Genomic DNA, 15148 nt, shown 5'->3' with positions numbered 1-15148 from the left:
GTGTAGGGAGGTTGTAGTGAATCCCTTTCCATTGAGAAATTCAAGAGCAAATACCCACAATACAGAATGCCATGAGGCTGATAAAAGGAGGACAGAAGATCTGATAAATCAGGAAGTAGTGATTCAGTGCCAGTAAACTTGAGTTTGAAAAGCTGATAGTTTGTCGGAGACAAGGTAAAAGGGTCTGGGTGTGTAAGGATTTCCTGGGAATGCATGTAGTTGGATACAGGATGTTGAGTCTTGGTTTTAATGCAGTGAACCCTGACTAGTCTTTGTCAATGTTATAAAAGGCTCTTCTTCTGACTGTGCCAGAACTGCTCAAAGGTTACACCTCATACATTAACCTTTCTTTCTCTTTTAGAGACAATACGTTTGTCACCATTTTGAGAATTCACACTAGCACCATATGCTGCCCAGCACCCCCAGTGAGACCACAATGTAAATCAAAATGAAACCAAGCCATGCTAAAAATTCTCCTACTCTCCACTGAACACCACACCCCGCAAGCATTTTGGCTTTATGGCTTGTTCCCTGTTGCAAAGTTTTATGAAGATAAGAAAAGAAATTTCTTTTCAAAGATGACTGTTCACAATCTATTCACTTTGGTAAAATGTTCACCTCAGTGGAGACAAATTTTTCAGGAGATTGGTAAATGGGGAATTGCACGGAGTGAGGCTGTCCCCTGAACCCACAAGGAAAACAGCTAGCTGTTAGCCAAACGAAAGCATCGAAAGGTGATGGTAGACTAGAGGAGACTAGAGGGCAGGTTTGACACAGGGCTCATCCAGCTTGATCTGTTTGCTGGTGCTGAGCTGGTTTTGCTGCATTCCTGCTGAGCCGTACTTACACAGTGGAAATTTGGAGCTGTTCCTTGTTTGACCAGACTACAGGACTGAGTGGGATGAGAGTGCATGTTTCAGGCTTGCTTGAGGTTGGCACTCATTCAGGTACCACTAAAGGTGACATCAGGTCAGGCCGCAGCTGAGGAAACTGGAGTGAAAACGGTAATTATCTAAGACATTGTTGGGAAACAAAATCACTTTCACTGAACAAGGAACAGTAAGGAAGCAAGAATAAAATTTTTTTTTGGCCAATTGAATTGTTGAGATCTTCAGAAAATTACACAATGAATTGTAGCCCAGTGTAATAAATATCTTGACTGTGGACAGAGCTGTTGACATGTAATATTCTTAATACTTTGCTGCAATCTACAATCAATTGTCTGTCTTTCAAGCACAAATCTATTCAAGTTTGTTTCAGTATTTTTGTTTCTAATCTGTCACAGGATCCTGAGCCACTCCTTACTAGTCTAAAATCATTCACATCCATAATTTCTATCCTCTCCGTTAGCCCTGTCAGCTCCTAAAGGTCCTGTCTTATTCCAGTCTACAGTTACATATCTTCCCGCAGACCCTCCAGTATTTACAAAACTGGCTACATGCATGTGTGAATCCACGTAGTAAGTGTCAACAAGCTCTTCAACTCTGAATAATCCCTCAGCCAAACTTGGTCCTACTCTTACCAACCATTCATACATGTCCTTACCAGGAGGGCATGGTGGGGAGTGGAGTTCCATTACCACCTCCTTGATCAGGGGTCATGCTTTTGGTAAATACCAATCCGAAACCTTGGTGCTCTCTTTAACCCATCAAGCCATCAGACAGCCACTAAAACTATTCATGAGTTTACACTCTCTATGTTGTCCACCTGCCAACAGGAAGTGAAGCATCTTAACAATTCATCAGATCGTTTATGACTTGAATGATGTTACAATCACTGTGGAAGCCTGGAGTTTGAATCAGACACAAACTCTGGTGGACCATTTCAAAATTGAAGACCATTTCCTTCCTTCCTCACCTTAGTTTCTCTTTTAAATATTTGTATTTAATAGGGAGTGTTGATGACATCACTGAGTAACTGAACTGAACGATATGAGAGTTTCAGACTGAGTTTACCAGTTGGTGCTCAGTAACATTTACCTGCTGTCACAGAAAGTGTCTCCCACACTGCTACCTCCTCAAGATAGAATAAGTTTAACTCCCATCTTTTCTCTCCTGGTCATTGTGACATTTATTTCCTTCCCCTAAGGCTTTGTTGGCTTTGGTTGTGAAAGATTTGCAATGGATGCTCTATAAAGTGCCCATTCTTCATATTTTCCTTGAGCCTCCTCCATCACCTTCTCCCTGAGGCTGAAGGGCTCCTTGCAGATTCTACCCTCTATAGGGCACAATGGGCATGATCACCACATGATAACCACAAGAGACCTGCAGGAAACTACACCAAACCTTGTACACGGTCTTCTTTACAATGGCTTTGCCTCTTTTAAATGAGTGATTACAGAGCATCTTCATCCATTTTGGCTGTGCACCCTCCCCCACCAAAAAAACACTCCCTGCTAGAGTGGAACTGATCTAGAGAACAAATAGCTGGAACGTTGCAGTATCCAGTGCCTCCAGCTGTTTCTTGGTATGACTTGGAGTGAATCGAATTGGCTGAAGCCTGGTATTTGTAATGCTGGGGACCGCTGGGAGGCTGAGATGGATCATTGACTCGGCATTTCTGGCTGATGTTCCAGCTTTACTCCATGTCTGCATTGATGGGTTAGGCCCCCCCACCCCCACCCCCAATCATAGAGAATGGGGATGCTTGTAGAGCCTTCTCCTCCTGAAGTGAGTTGTTTAATTGTCCACCACCATTCATGACTGGAAGTGGCACAGCGGCAAGAGCTTAGATCTGATCCATTGGAATTGCTTACCTCTGTCTATCACTTGCTGCTTATGCTGTTAGGTATGTAAGTAGTCCTGTATGGTAGCTTCAGGTTGACACCTGATTTTTAGGTATGTTTGCTGCTGCACCTGGCATGCCCTCCTGCACTTTCCATTGAACCAGGGTTGATCCCCTGCCTTGATGATAATGGATGAGTGGGGGTTATGCCAGGCGATGAAGTTACAGATTGTGCTGGAGTACAATTCTGCTGCTGTTGATGGTCCACAGCACCTCATGGATGCCCAGTCTTGAGTTACTAGATCTGTTCAAAATCAATCTCATTTAGTACAGTGACAATGTCACACAACATGATGGCATGTATCCTTACTGGGAAAACAGGACTTCGTCTCCACAAGGACTGTGTCATGGTCACTCTTACCAATACTGATGTGGCCAGATGCATTTGTGGCAATCATATTATTGAGGATGAGGTCAAGTATATTTTCATAATTACCTCCTGTCCATTAGAAAGGGCTTTGAGCAATAAGCTCATTTAAGTCACAGTTGGGTAAAACATACTTTGAACATGTACAGGTATTTCTGCTATAACGTGTGTTTCATTGATGTGAATTGGCTGAAGAATAGTGAAGATTGAAGAATAGTGGACGCTGTTTGGATAACACAAACTTTCTACTGTGCAGTACAGCAATTTCCCTATAACATGATTTTCTATAGTGTGAGGTCACACAAGAACGCAACTATCATGTTATAGGAGAACTACCTGTAAAAAGATTTTGGAAATAACTTACCTTCCCCTAGTTTCGACCGTCTCATGTCACATACGATGGGAGATTTATGGCATGATGGGCGAGACTGACTTGCCACCCATTTGTTGCGTTTCTGACTTTGTGCGGATTTTCTCTTAAATGCTGGATGAGACAAGAAACAGCTACATTTCTGCACTGCCTCCATCAGCAGCAGATAATAAGTAGATGCTGCCCTCTGGAGCCCTGGCAACAAAATAACAACAGTGAGAAAGCACCGGACAAAAAAATTCACTGCAGCAGTTAAGAAATTCAGAAGCAAACAATTAAAAGGAACTGCACCAAACTAACAGATCTCAATGTAGACACAACTGGGAATTGGCCACATTGCTACTGAAAACAATATTGACAATGACAGGCAGAACTTGGGTCATATTAATGCTAAATTATGACACCTACTTCTATTAACCATCAATACAGTATGTACCTGAAGCTGCAGTGCCTTTTAGAACTATAAATGGCAACAGTACACAATGCCCTGGACCTTTCTTTCATCATTACCCAGAGCCACTGGACGAGAGGGTGGTGGAAAAAAATTGGCTGGGGAAAATAATACTGCTGTAAACACCAGAGAGGTTTTCAGTAGACATAGGCCATTTATCCCATTTCTTCAGTGTTGACGCTTTGGTGAAAATAAAAGGCTACTCCCACCTAACTATCTTCCCATAACAATGTATTTTCTACTTCGCTTTCCCTTACAATGGTCTCCTTCCCTGTAATTATTTGCATGTTCCAGCATTTTGAATATCTGGAGTTGTTGATTGGTTGGCCAAACTGTCTGGTTTTTGTGCAAACATTTCGTCCTCCATCTAGATGACATCTTCAGTGCTGCCTAGCCTCTGGTGAAGCACTGTTGTTCTGAATTTGTACGGTCCAGTCTGTTATGGTGGGTAGTTCTGTTTCCAAGTTTTGCTCCACAGTGACATGTAGATGGGGTCTATTTCAACATGTTTGTTTCTGGTACTAGTGGTTGAAAACTAGGCTTCCAGGAATTCTCGTGCTTGTCTTTGTTTCGCTTGTCCTAGTACCGCTACATTGTTTCCAGTTAAACTGATTCTTTGTTGGAGTGAATGGAAACGAGGGCGAATTGGTCGTGCTGTTTTGCTGAGAGTTGGTGTTAGTGTATCTTGGTGGCGAGTTTCCTGCCTGTCTGTCCTATGTATTGCTTTTCACAGTTGCTGCATGGTATTTTGTATATCGCATTTGTCCTGCTCATTGTGGATATGGGGTCTTTCGTCTTTGACGGTAACTGGCGAAGTGTTGGTTTGTGCTATCCTTATTCCAAGAGGTTGTAGGAGTCTTGTGGTCAGTTCCAATATGTTTCTAATATAGGGTAGGGTGGCCAGTGTGTTGGGGCATACAGTGTCTTCTTGGTGTTGTTTATTTGCCAGGCATCGGCGGATGAAGCTGTTAGGATACCCATCATTTGCGTAGACTTTGTATAGGTGTTCCTCTTCATTTTTGCATTACTCCAGGGTGTTGCAGTATGTTATTGTTCGTTTAAACAGAGGTTTGACACAGCTCTGTTTGTGGATGCTGGGGTGGTTCCCGTTGTAATTCAGGATTTGGTCTGTATGTGTAGTCTTTCTGTACACGCTGGTAAGGAATTCACTTGTTCATTTGTTCCACCATTACGTCTAGAAACGGGAGTTGATTGTTGTTCTCCTCTTCCCTGGTGAACTTGATCCTGGTGAATATGCTGTTAATAAGGTGGTGTGTTTCTTCTAACTTTGCTTGTTTAATGATCACAAAAGTATCGTCCACGTACCTGACCCATAGTTTAGGCTGGATGTGGGGGAGGGCTGTGTGTTTTAAGTCTTTGCATAACTGCTTCTGCTATAAGACCGGAGATGGGTGAACCCATGGGAGTCCCATTAATTTGTTCATGTACCTGGCCATTGAAGACAAAGTGAGTGGTAAAGCATAGGTTTAGTAATTTCAGCATATTGTCCTTGCTGATAGTCTGTGTTTTTGGATTGTCTAGTAATGCAGCCAGTGTCTCCTTTGCTAGTGTTTTGTCGATAGAGGTGAATAGTGCCGTAATGTCAAAGGAGACCGTCATTTCATCCTTGTCGATTTTAATGTTTCTGATGTTATTCAGGAATTCCTGTGCAGAATGTATGGAGTGGGTCGATCCGTTGGTGAGGTATTTCAATCGATGTAGCTGTGTGGCTAGCCTGTGTGTCGGTGTGCCTGGCAAGGAAACTATGGATCTGAGGGGAATGTCCGGTGTGTGCATTTTGTTAATAAATAAACCACCCCAGCATCCACAAACAGAGCTGTGTCAAGACTCTGTTTAAATGAGTAATAACACAATGCAACTCCCCAGAGCTATGCAAAAATGAAGAGGAACACCTATACAGCTTCATCTGCTGATGCCTGGCAAATAAACAACAACAAGACACTGCATGCTCCAACACACTGGCCAACCTACCCTAAATTAGAAACATATCAGAACTGACAGCAAGGCTCCTACAACCTCTTGGAATAACGATAGCACACAAACCGACACTTTGCCAGTGACTGTCAAAGATGAAAGACCCCATATCCACAATGAGCAGGACAAATGCGATATACAAAATACCATGCAGCAACTGTGAGAAGCAATACATAGGACAGACAGGCAGGAAACTCGCCACCAAGATACCCTAACACCAACTCTCAGCAAAACAGCACAACGAATTCGACCTCGTTTCCATTCACTCTGACAAAGACAGACATCAGTTTAACTGGGACATCGTAACAGTACTAGGACAAGCAAAACAAAGACAATCACAAGAATTCCTGGAAGCCTGGTTTTCAACCACTAGTACCATAAACAAACATGTTGAAATAGACTCCATCTACATGCCACTGTGGAGCAAAACCAGAAACAGAACTACCCACCATGACAAACTGGACCATTTAAATTCAGAACAGGACAGAACAACAGCGTTTCAATGGAGGCTAGGCAGCACTGAGGATGTCATTTTGAGGAAGGACGAAACGTTTGCATGAAAACCAGTCAGCTCCATGAACCAACCAACAACTCCAGCTACAACCCAAGCTACAGATCTTCGCTAAAACACTTTGAATTTCTCCTACCATCTCACCTCAGTCTTTTAGTGACACTTATAAATTGATGACTGCCCATTACTGATTGTCCAACCAATGGAAGCAATCATGAAATCATAGAGTATTTGTAACACAGAAGAAGGCCATTCAAACCCATTGTGTCTTTGTCTGGTCTATGTAAGAACAATATAGCTAATCTCACTCCCCTATGGTCCTGCAATTTTGATTTTCTCTTCAGGTTCTGAGACAACTGTTTTTTCTTTAAAAAGCCACGAATGAATCTCCTTCCACCCTTTGAAAGGTACAAAACAAATCATAAGCATTTGCTGTGTCACCAAAAACTTTTCCCATTCACTACTTTAAAGTCCTTCACAATTTTAAAATCCTTTTATTCAATCTATTTGGCGCCCATATATTTCAGGTTTCTCAGTTCCCATTCCTGGTATTATCCTGCAGACTGGCAGTGCGTTCTCTGTGGCTTTAATGGGTCATTAAGTTGGCACACATATTTGTACTCGTATTGTGCCCTGACTATTGCCTCATAAATTATTCATAATTTCAAGTAAATCTTTTCCTTCTAAGTCCATTTTCTTTCTGCTTGCAGGTGATGAAACGTATCATGATATTTTTAGGGAATTTTCTCATATGGCATCTAACAATCCTGAGAAACTCAACAGGAGAAGTTTCCATGTCAGCCATTCCTGCAGGTAGCTGGACAAGTTGCTCCTCTAAACTATGACCAGCTTTTCCCGAGACTTGTGCACTGCTCTCCAGCTGACTGCGACTGTCACTGTGTTCGAAAATGTCCAAGGCCCTAAGGATACAGACAGATAAATTCCAGGGCTGCAAGTGGGACCAAGAGCACATGACAATTCTGATATTTATTACCAGAAGCACTGCCACTTGTAATTTTCGGATGTAAGTGAAAGACCATGTTTTTAGATGGGCTTACCCTGTACTTGCCAACATTCCCCTGTCCTGGTTGACATATATGTTATTTAAACTGAGCCACAGAGAAGTTCCCAGGTTCAAGTCATGCTGAATTGGCTTCACTAAAATGTTAGTGGTACATTGCTCTAGGCCAGGAAGAGGAAAAGGCTTCTCTTTCTCCACAATAACAAACAGATCATGCTGGACAGTGGAAACAGGAGGAAGTATAAGATGTGCAGAATTCAGTTCTTTTTAATATAAAACTCTTTCATGGGATGTGGATGTTACTGGCCAACATCTATTTCACTTCTCTAATTGTAATTAATAGAGTGGTGGTGAGCTGCATTCCAATGGTTTAGCAACCACAGTGTGTTAGGAAGCCTGTGGACTCAACCACAGTGAAGGTATAGAGATATAGTTCTAAGTCAGGATAATGTGTGACTTGGAGAGGGACTTGCTGGTGGTAGTTTTCCTATGCATCCACTGTCCTTGTCTTTCAAGCTGGTTAAAGTTGTGGTTAGAGACAAAAAAACTACAGATGCTAGAATCCAAGGTGACAAACAGGAGGCTGGAAGAACACAGCAAGCCAGGCAGCATCTGGAGGAAAGGAGCAGTCAATGTTTTGTGTATTACCCTTCTTCAGGACTGGATGTGGGGGTAGGGGGACCTGGCGATAAGGGGGGGGGGGGGGGGGAGGAGGAATGCTGCTGATAGGTGGGCACTGGTGGTAGGTATGACTTTGTTGGTCAATGGGAGAGATGAATCCTGTTGGTGGCTGGAAGGGAGGGTCAGAAGGTGGAATAGAAGGAGGTGGTGGGGCTGGAAAGGGAGGCAAGGGATTGATGGGAAGGTTACTTGAAATTGGAGAACTCAATGTTGAGTCCTCCAGGCTGTAGGGTGCCCAGGAGGAAGATAAGGTGTTCTTCAAATTTGCATTTCGAGTTGCTGCGACACTGGAAGAGGCCAAGGACAGACATGTCAGAAGGGGCGTGGGGCGGGGAGTTTAGTATGGCTGTTACAGCCTAGGTGAAGATGCTCGGCAAAACGATCACCTAGTCTACATTTGGTCTCACCGATGTAGAAAAGACCACATCGGCAGCACCGAATATAACAGACTAGGTTGGAGGAGACAAAGGTGAAGCTCTGTCTCAATTGGAAGGACTGTTTAGGACCCTGAATGGAAGGGAAGGAGGTGGTAGTATGTTGGCAGGTGTTGCATCTTTTACGGTTACAGGGGAAGGTACCGTGTGGGTTGGAGTGGTTGGTGGAGAGTGTGGGGACTGAACTGGAGCAGTTTATCAACTTTGCTAACAACTTCCACCCCACCCTCAAATTCACTTGGTCTATCTCAGACACCTCCCTCCCCTTTCTTAACCTCTCTGTTTCCATTTCTGGAGACTGTTTACTGAACAACATGTACGATAAACCCACAGACTCCCATAGCTACTTAGACTACACCTCCTCCTACACTATATTCTGCGTAAAACTCCATCCCATTTTCCCAATTCCTCCGTCTCCATTGCATTGCTCTGACGAGCAGAAGTTCTACTCCCAAGCATCCCGGATGTCCGCCTTTTTCAAACAACACTTTTTTCCTCCCTCTGTCATCCAGACAGCTCTCCACCGCGCCTCCTCCATTCCCTGCTCCACAGCTCTTAACCACTCCCCCCCAAAACATAATAAAGATGGGGTCCCCCTTGTCCTCACTTTCCACCCCACCAGCCTCCGCATCCGACATATCATCCTCAAACACTTCTGCCAACTCCAATTAGACCCCATCACCCGGAACATCTTCCACTCCCCACCCCTCTCTGCCTTCCGCAAGAACCATTCCCTTTGCCACTCCTTAGTTTGCACCAACCACTCCAACCCACCCGGTACCTTCCCCTGTACCTCTCTCACCTCCATTCAGGGCCCTAAACAGTCCTTCCAACTGAGACAGAGCTTCACCTGCATCTCCTCAAACCTAGTCTATTGCATCCAGTGGTCCCGATGTGGTCTTCTCTACATTGGTGAGACCAAATGTAGACTAGGTGACCGTGTCACTGAACATCTTCACCTGGCCCATAATGGCCAAACTAACCTCCCGGTCACCACCCATTTCAACTCTCCGTCCCACTCCCCCTCCAACATGTGGCACGGTGGCTCAGTGGTTAGCACTGCTACCTCACAGCACTAGGAACCCGGGTTCAATTCCACCCTCGATTGACTGTCTGTGTGGAGTTTGCACATTCTCCCCGTGTCTGTGTGGGTTTCTTATGGGTGCTCCAGTTTCCTCCCACAGTCCAAAGATGTGCAGGCTAGGTGGATTGGTCATGCTAAGTTGCCCATAGTGTTCAGGGATGTGTAGATTAGGTGAGTTATAGGGGGATGGGTCTGGGTGGGATGCTCTGAGTGTCGGTGCGGACTTGTTGGGCCGAAGGGCCTGTTTCCAAATTGTAGGGATTCTATGATCTATGATGTCCATCCTCAGCTTCCTCCAGTGTCACAGCGACTCAGAATGCAAATTTGAAGAACAACACCTTATCTTCCACCTGGGCACCCTACAGCCCGGAGGATTCAACATTGAGTTCTCCAATTTCAAATAACCTTCCCACTCATCCCCCGGCTCCCCTTCCAGCCCCAGCTCCTCCCTTCCATTCAACCTGTGACCTTCCCTTCCAGCCCACCAACTGGATTCATCTCTCCCATTGATCAACCAGGTCGTACCTACTACCAGTGTCCACCCATCACCACCATTCCACCTCCACCCCTCCCCCGCTCTCTTTATCTGTAGCTCCCCCACCCCCACATCCAGTCCTGAAGAAGGGTAATACCTGAAACGTTGACTGCCCCTTTCCTCCAGATGCTGTCTGCCTTACTATGTTCTTCCAGCCTCCTGTTTGTCCACTCTGGTAGACGTTGTAGGTTTGGAAGAAGCTGTCAATGGAGAGTTAGTAGATTGCTTAGTTCTGATACCTCCCCAGAGCCGAAGCTCATTGTCTGGAATTACTTGTGAAGGATGCCTGTTTGGGTGAGGTAGATGATTGAGCCTCACCAGTTTTGACAAACCATAGCAAGCAGTGTTAGGACAGGAGGGGAGAAAATCAGAGGAACTTCATTTTAATTTAAGCTGACACAATAACCCAGTGTTGTGGATGTTGGAGAACTGTGGTTTCTCCCACCCATCACCCAAACCCTATCCCAATCCAAGGTGGCACAGTGAAGATTTGTCTGAGTAAAACTTCATTATGCAAAGTCGCTAAAATGTACCAGTGATTTTATATAATTCCCTTTTATGATATTTATTGCATTGACTCTAACTACTTGTGTAATATTTGTAAAAGTGTGTGATATCTAGAATGACCATTGTATACAGGATTGATGCATGTCGAGGCTATCCATTTTAAATGTGGTTAATATATCAAGCTACCTCTAGTTGTATTAACTTTGGGTGATATATCCCAATCATTTTTCCTCTTCCCAAATAAAATGTCACCTACTTTATTGAGCAGATTCCAAATTAGCTGTTTTCCATTAGATAGCTTAAGATATTTCTGACACTTAAAAACGAAACTCCTCTAGCCTTGTAGGTAACTATTCAATTCCACAAATATGTTCCATGATTCCATGTTGTATGACCTGACATCAGCTACCTACAAATGGACTCAGCACCTTTGCAATAAGGAAGAGGAAAATCTCATTGGGGTCTCTCATTTCTGATTAACTTTTCCAGTGAATCCAACCCGGAAGAATATTTCAGATAAGAATACCTAACGTTTTTCACTGTAATGCCCTGCATGAGTGAGTAATCATCACTTACAGAAAGAATGGTTAAACTGGGTATGGTCTCAGAAGATTGCTGGTGGAGCTTAATAAATCACAATCCTCATGCAGATGGGGATAGAGGAAGTAATTTTTAGTGAGAGGAGGAAGAGAGGAAGGCTTGTTTTTCATGAATAAATTTTTACTCAGCACTGATAGAATTGTCCTTTGCAGTTTCTAAGTGAAATATTATTTATTAAAACCTCATATACTTAGATTTTATTAAATCCCTTTGAAGCATGAATTTATGTATTTGCTTGGTGTGTTATAAAAATATTGAAAGTGCAGATTATACAGGTATGGTCTGCAGAGCTTGCCATTTTTAAATCCAACCTTGTACATAAAAATTAGGAAGTAGGAAGTAATATATCGATCATGTTTATTTTTATGGATTCTTGCAAACGCCAGCAAAGACATATTGGGCCAAATAACCAGTTCCTGTGTTATAAAATCCTATGTCATTCTATGTAAAAATTGATTTATACACATTACAATATGTATAAAGAAACATTACAGATATTCTTTAATATTAAAATTGATCAGTTGTGAAACATTTCAGTGTTGATGGTATTTTTGTGCATGTAACTGAGAGCTGCCAGTTGCATGTAAAATAAATTCCAACCAGCAGGTGAGGCTTCTTGCTTTCCCGATGAAATGAATATTTAGATTTTCTCCTTGTGAAGTAATTGAAGGACAACTTTACAGAGTGTTTATGACTCAAAATTCCAGGTGTACAGAAAGCATAGAGCAGATGGACTCTGGATGTTGCTATTTGGGGTTGACCCCAGACTTGTCAGTGGAAGCATTGTCAAATTCCATCTGAGATAGTGAGAGTGTTTTCCTGTTTCTCTCTGAACACTCTGGACTTCTCTGATGCTATTTAATTTCCCTTAGTTCAACACGATAGTGAATAAAATGTAAGCCAGAAATTCCAATATTCCAGGAACATGCTTGAATGCATCATGCAGAATTGCGCACTCTCAACCTAATTATTTATGACCATTCAAATTATTATAATAAATGGACATCAGAATGTGTTTCCTTTATTCTGCACATCAACTTTCCTTCTGTTATCCTTTTTACCTAATAATGTTTCTCTATTTTGTACTCTATACACAAAACATAGCTCGGTTGGTAACTTGGAATCTGAGATTAATGGATTTTGCAGGCTTCATGAATTAAGGATTATGGAGCCAAGACAGAGAGACAGAGTTTTGATAGTAAATGGTAGAATTGTTGGAGGCGTGAATGCATCCTCTGGAAATGAGATTATTCATTTTGATATTAAGAATAGAAAAGCAAAATCATTTAAAAACCTTGAAACTTCTAAATGTTGATAGAGACTTGGATGTACGTGTACAAAGAACACAGAAAGTCAGGATGCATGTACACCAAGTAATTAGGAAGGGAGTTGGCATATTAATAGAGCACCACATTGCAAAGGGAAATAAAAGAATTAGGAAATCTTTCGACAATTATATAGGGGTTTGGTGAAACAACTTGAGTACTCTGTAAAGTTTTGGTCTCTTTATCTAATGAAAGATATATTTGCAGTGGAGGCAGTACAACAAAGATTTACTAGATTTCTTTCTTGGGATGAGAAGGTCATCCTATGCTGAAAGGCTGAGTAAATTGCCTTAGCGCTCTGGAATTTACAGAATGAGAGGTGATCTACTTGAAATATATACAATTGTGAAGGGGCTTCACAGGATAGACACTGAGAAGTTGTTTCCACTGGCTGAGAAATCTAGAACATTGGAGTACAGTCTCAATATAAAGGATCCATTATTTGGGACTGAGAATGAGAAGAAATTTCTTTTGTCAGATGGTTGTGAATCTTCAGACAGTTATGGGTGTCTCACCACTAAATGTATTTAAATTTGGGAGTGACAAAGTTTTTAGGTATTTTGTGGGATCAAGAGACATGGTGGCAGGGAAGGAAATGGAATTAAAACAGATCAGCTGTGATTATATTGAAGGATAGAGTAGGTTTGATGGTCTGTATGGTCTAATCCTGCTTCTTTCTTTTATATTTCTGTTCTCCAAATTCTGATATCTGCAGTGCTGTCCATTCTGTTTCTTCAGCTCTCCCATCATCTCCTTGCTAGTTACCTTTCCAAGGCTGAACATTTCCACTGCAGTCAGTTTGTTCATTGTCTTCAGCCCAACCTTATACTCCACAATATTCAGGTAATTTTTTACCATATTCTCAAATTCTAGTCCGCTTTATCACTTCCCCACAGGAATTTATACCACAGGAGAAAATGGTGCTGATTGTTTGCAAGTCAATAATTGGCCAAGGCTTACCATAGAAAAAGTGGTGGGAAACTGTAGGCTCCCATGTACCCAGATAATGCAAAAGGATGCACATATGAAGGCCATATGCTTTCAACAATTGCCTGTCAAGTCAAACAGCATGTTCCTTTGATTGTGCGTAATAGGCAAAACATAGACAGTATGTAGCCAGCCTTCACCTAACAGAAAAACACGCAGTGTTAGATATGATTCTGTGATTGGATAACATTTTCTGAACAATTTTGAATATGTTAGTACTTGCATTAATAATCAGTCAAACTTGTAATGTGGCTCACTGATATTTTCTTGAAGTGACTTATTTTATTTATTCATGGGGTCTGGGTGTCACTAGCTGGGCCAAAATTTGTTGCTCACCTTTAATTGCCCTGTAGAACGTGGTGGTGAGCTGCCTTCTTGAACTGTTAGAGTAATTGGATGTGTATATTCACACACACACTGCTAAAGGAGGCAGTGGGAGAGGTCCAGGACTTTGATCCAGTGACGGTGAAAGAATGGTCACATAGTTGCAATCCGGGATGGTTTGAGGTTTACATGGGAACTTGAAGGTGGTAGTGTTCCTGTGAATCTGCTACACTCGTCCTGTAGGGTGGCAGCAGTCATGGCTTGCAAGGTGTTGTCAAAGACACCATTGCAAATTGTCAAAGTGCATCATTTTCGATCTCATTATCCTCTCAAAAGTCTTATTATTGTTGCCTTCTAAATCTGTACTCATTTTCTTGCTGCTTGAACATCACTCACAATCGGACTGAGATACCTTTTAGTAAAGCTAGAAATTACATTCATCATGCCTGTCACTATAGTAAATGCTTTTTGTTTATCTTTTCCAACCTGTTTGCGGTCTACCTTGACATGGTTCACCACACTATCACCTCTCTGGGTCACCCCCATTTAGCGGGCTCCATTCTTATCTATCCAGTTGCAGTGAGAGAATCATCTGCAACTGTGTTACTTCTAATCCTGTAATGTGTCCTTTGGGGTCCCCTGTGATCTATCTTTAACCCCTTCCCCTACTCCTAGTTCTCAAATGCTGCCCAAAGCAACATTATCTAAAACTGTTGAATTCTGTTTGTACATCAATCGCATCCAACACTCATTACTTCTCAGGTCCCCTTGAATATCTGATTTCTCACGGCTTACCTGACTTCTAGTACTGGATGAGTTGAAATTGAATATTGCAAAGATCAAAGACCTTTGTCTTTTGTTCCCCAACACAAACTTTATACCTGAGCCACAGACTTCAGTTCTTTCCCTGGCCACTGCCTCTGGTTGAGCCAGATTGCTTGCAACTTTAGCAGCCTATTTGACTGAGTCTGACAAATCGCCTTCATCACCAAAAACGCCTACTTCTATTCGCTTAGCATCTGCTAGGGGAAGGTGACAGTACAGTGGCAATATAATTAGATTAATAATCTCTCTGGATTAGGTTAATTTTCTGGGGACATGGGTTCAAAGCGCAGCCAGCAATTAACTAAATTCTAATTAATGGAATTTAAATGGAATGAATAAATCTGGAA

General features: G+C 42.4%; 1 protein-coding gene across 2 annotated transcripts in view; it reads left to right on the top strand.

Moving 5' to 3' along the window:
- acap3a (ArfGAP with coiled-coil, ankyrin repeat and PH domains 3a) overlaps window positions 1-8064 on the top strand; it is a 315834-nt gene extending 307770 nt beyond the window's left edge. For both annotated transcript variants that reach the window (XM_048615183.1, XM_048615182.1), the window contains exon 25: window positions 7189-8064. In XM_048615183.1, the coding sequence (XP_048471140.1) occupies window positions 7189-7295 (107 nt within the window). In that variant the 3' untranslated portion in view covers window positions 7296-8064. The remainder of the gene's footprint in view (window positions 1-7188) is intronic.
- The last annotated feature ends 7084 nt before the right edge of the window (window positions 8065-15148 follow it).

The sequence above is a fragment of the Rhincodon typus genome, chromosome 31, assembly GCF_021869965.1.
Source record: "Rhincodon typus isolate 14 chromosome 31, sRhiTyp1.1, whole genome shotgun sequence".
In the NCBI taxonomy this organism is placed as follows: Eukaryota; Metazoa; Chordata; class Chondrichthyes; order Orectolobiformes; family Rhincodontidae; genus Rhincodon; species Rhincodon typus.
This window is presented reverse-complemented; position numbering and strand designations above follow the sequence as displayed.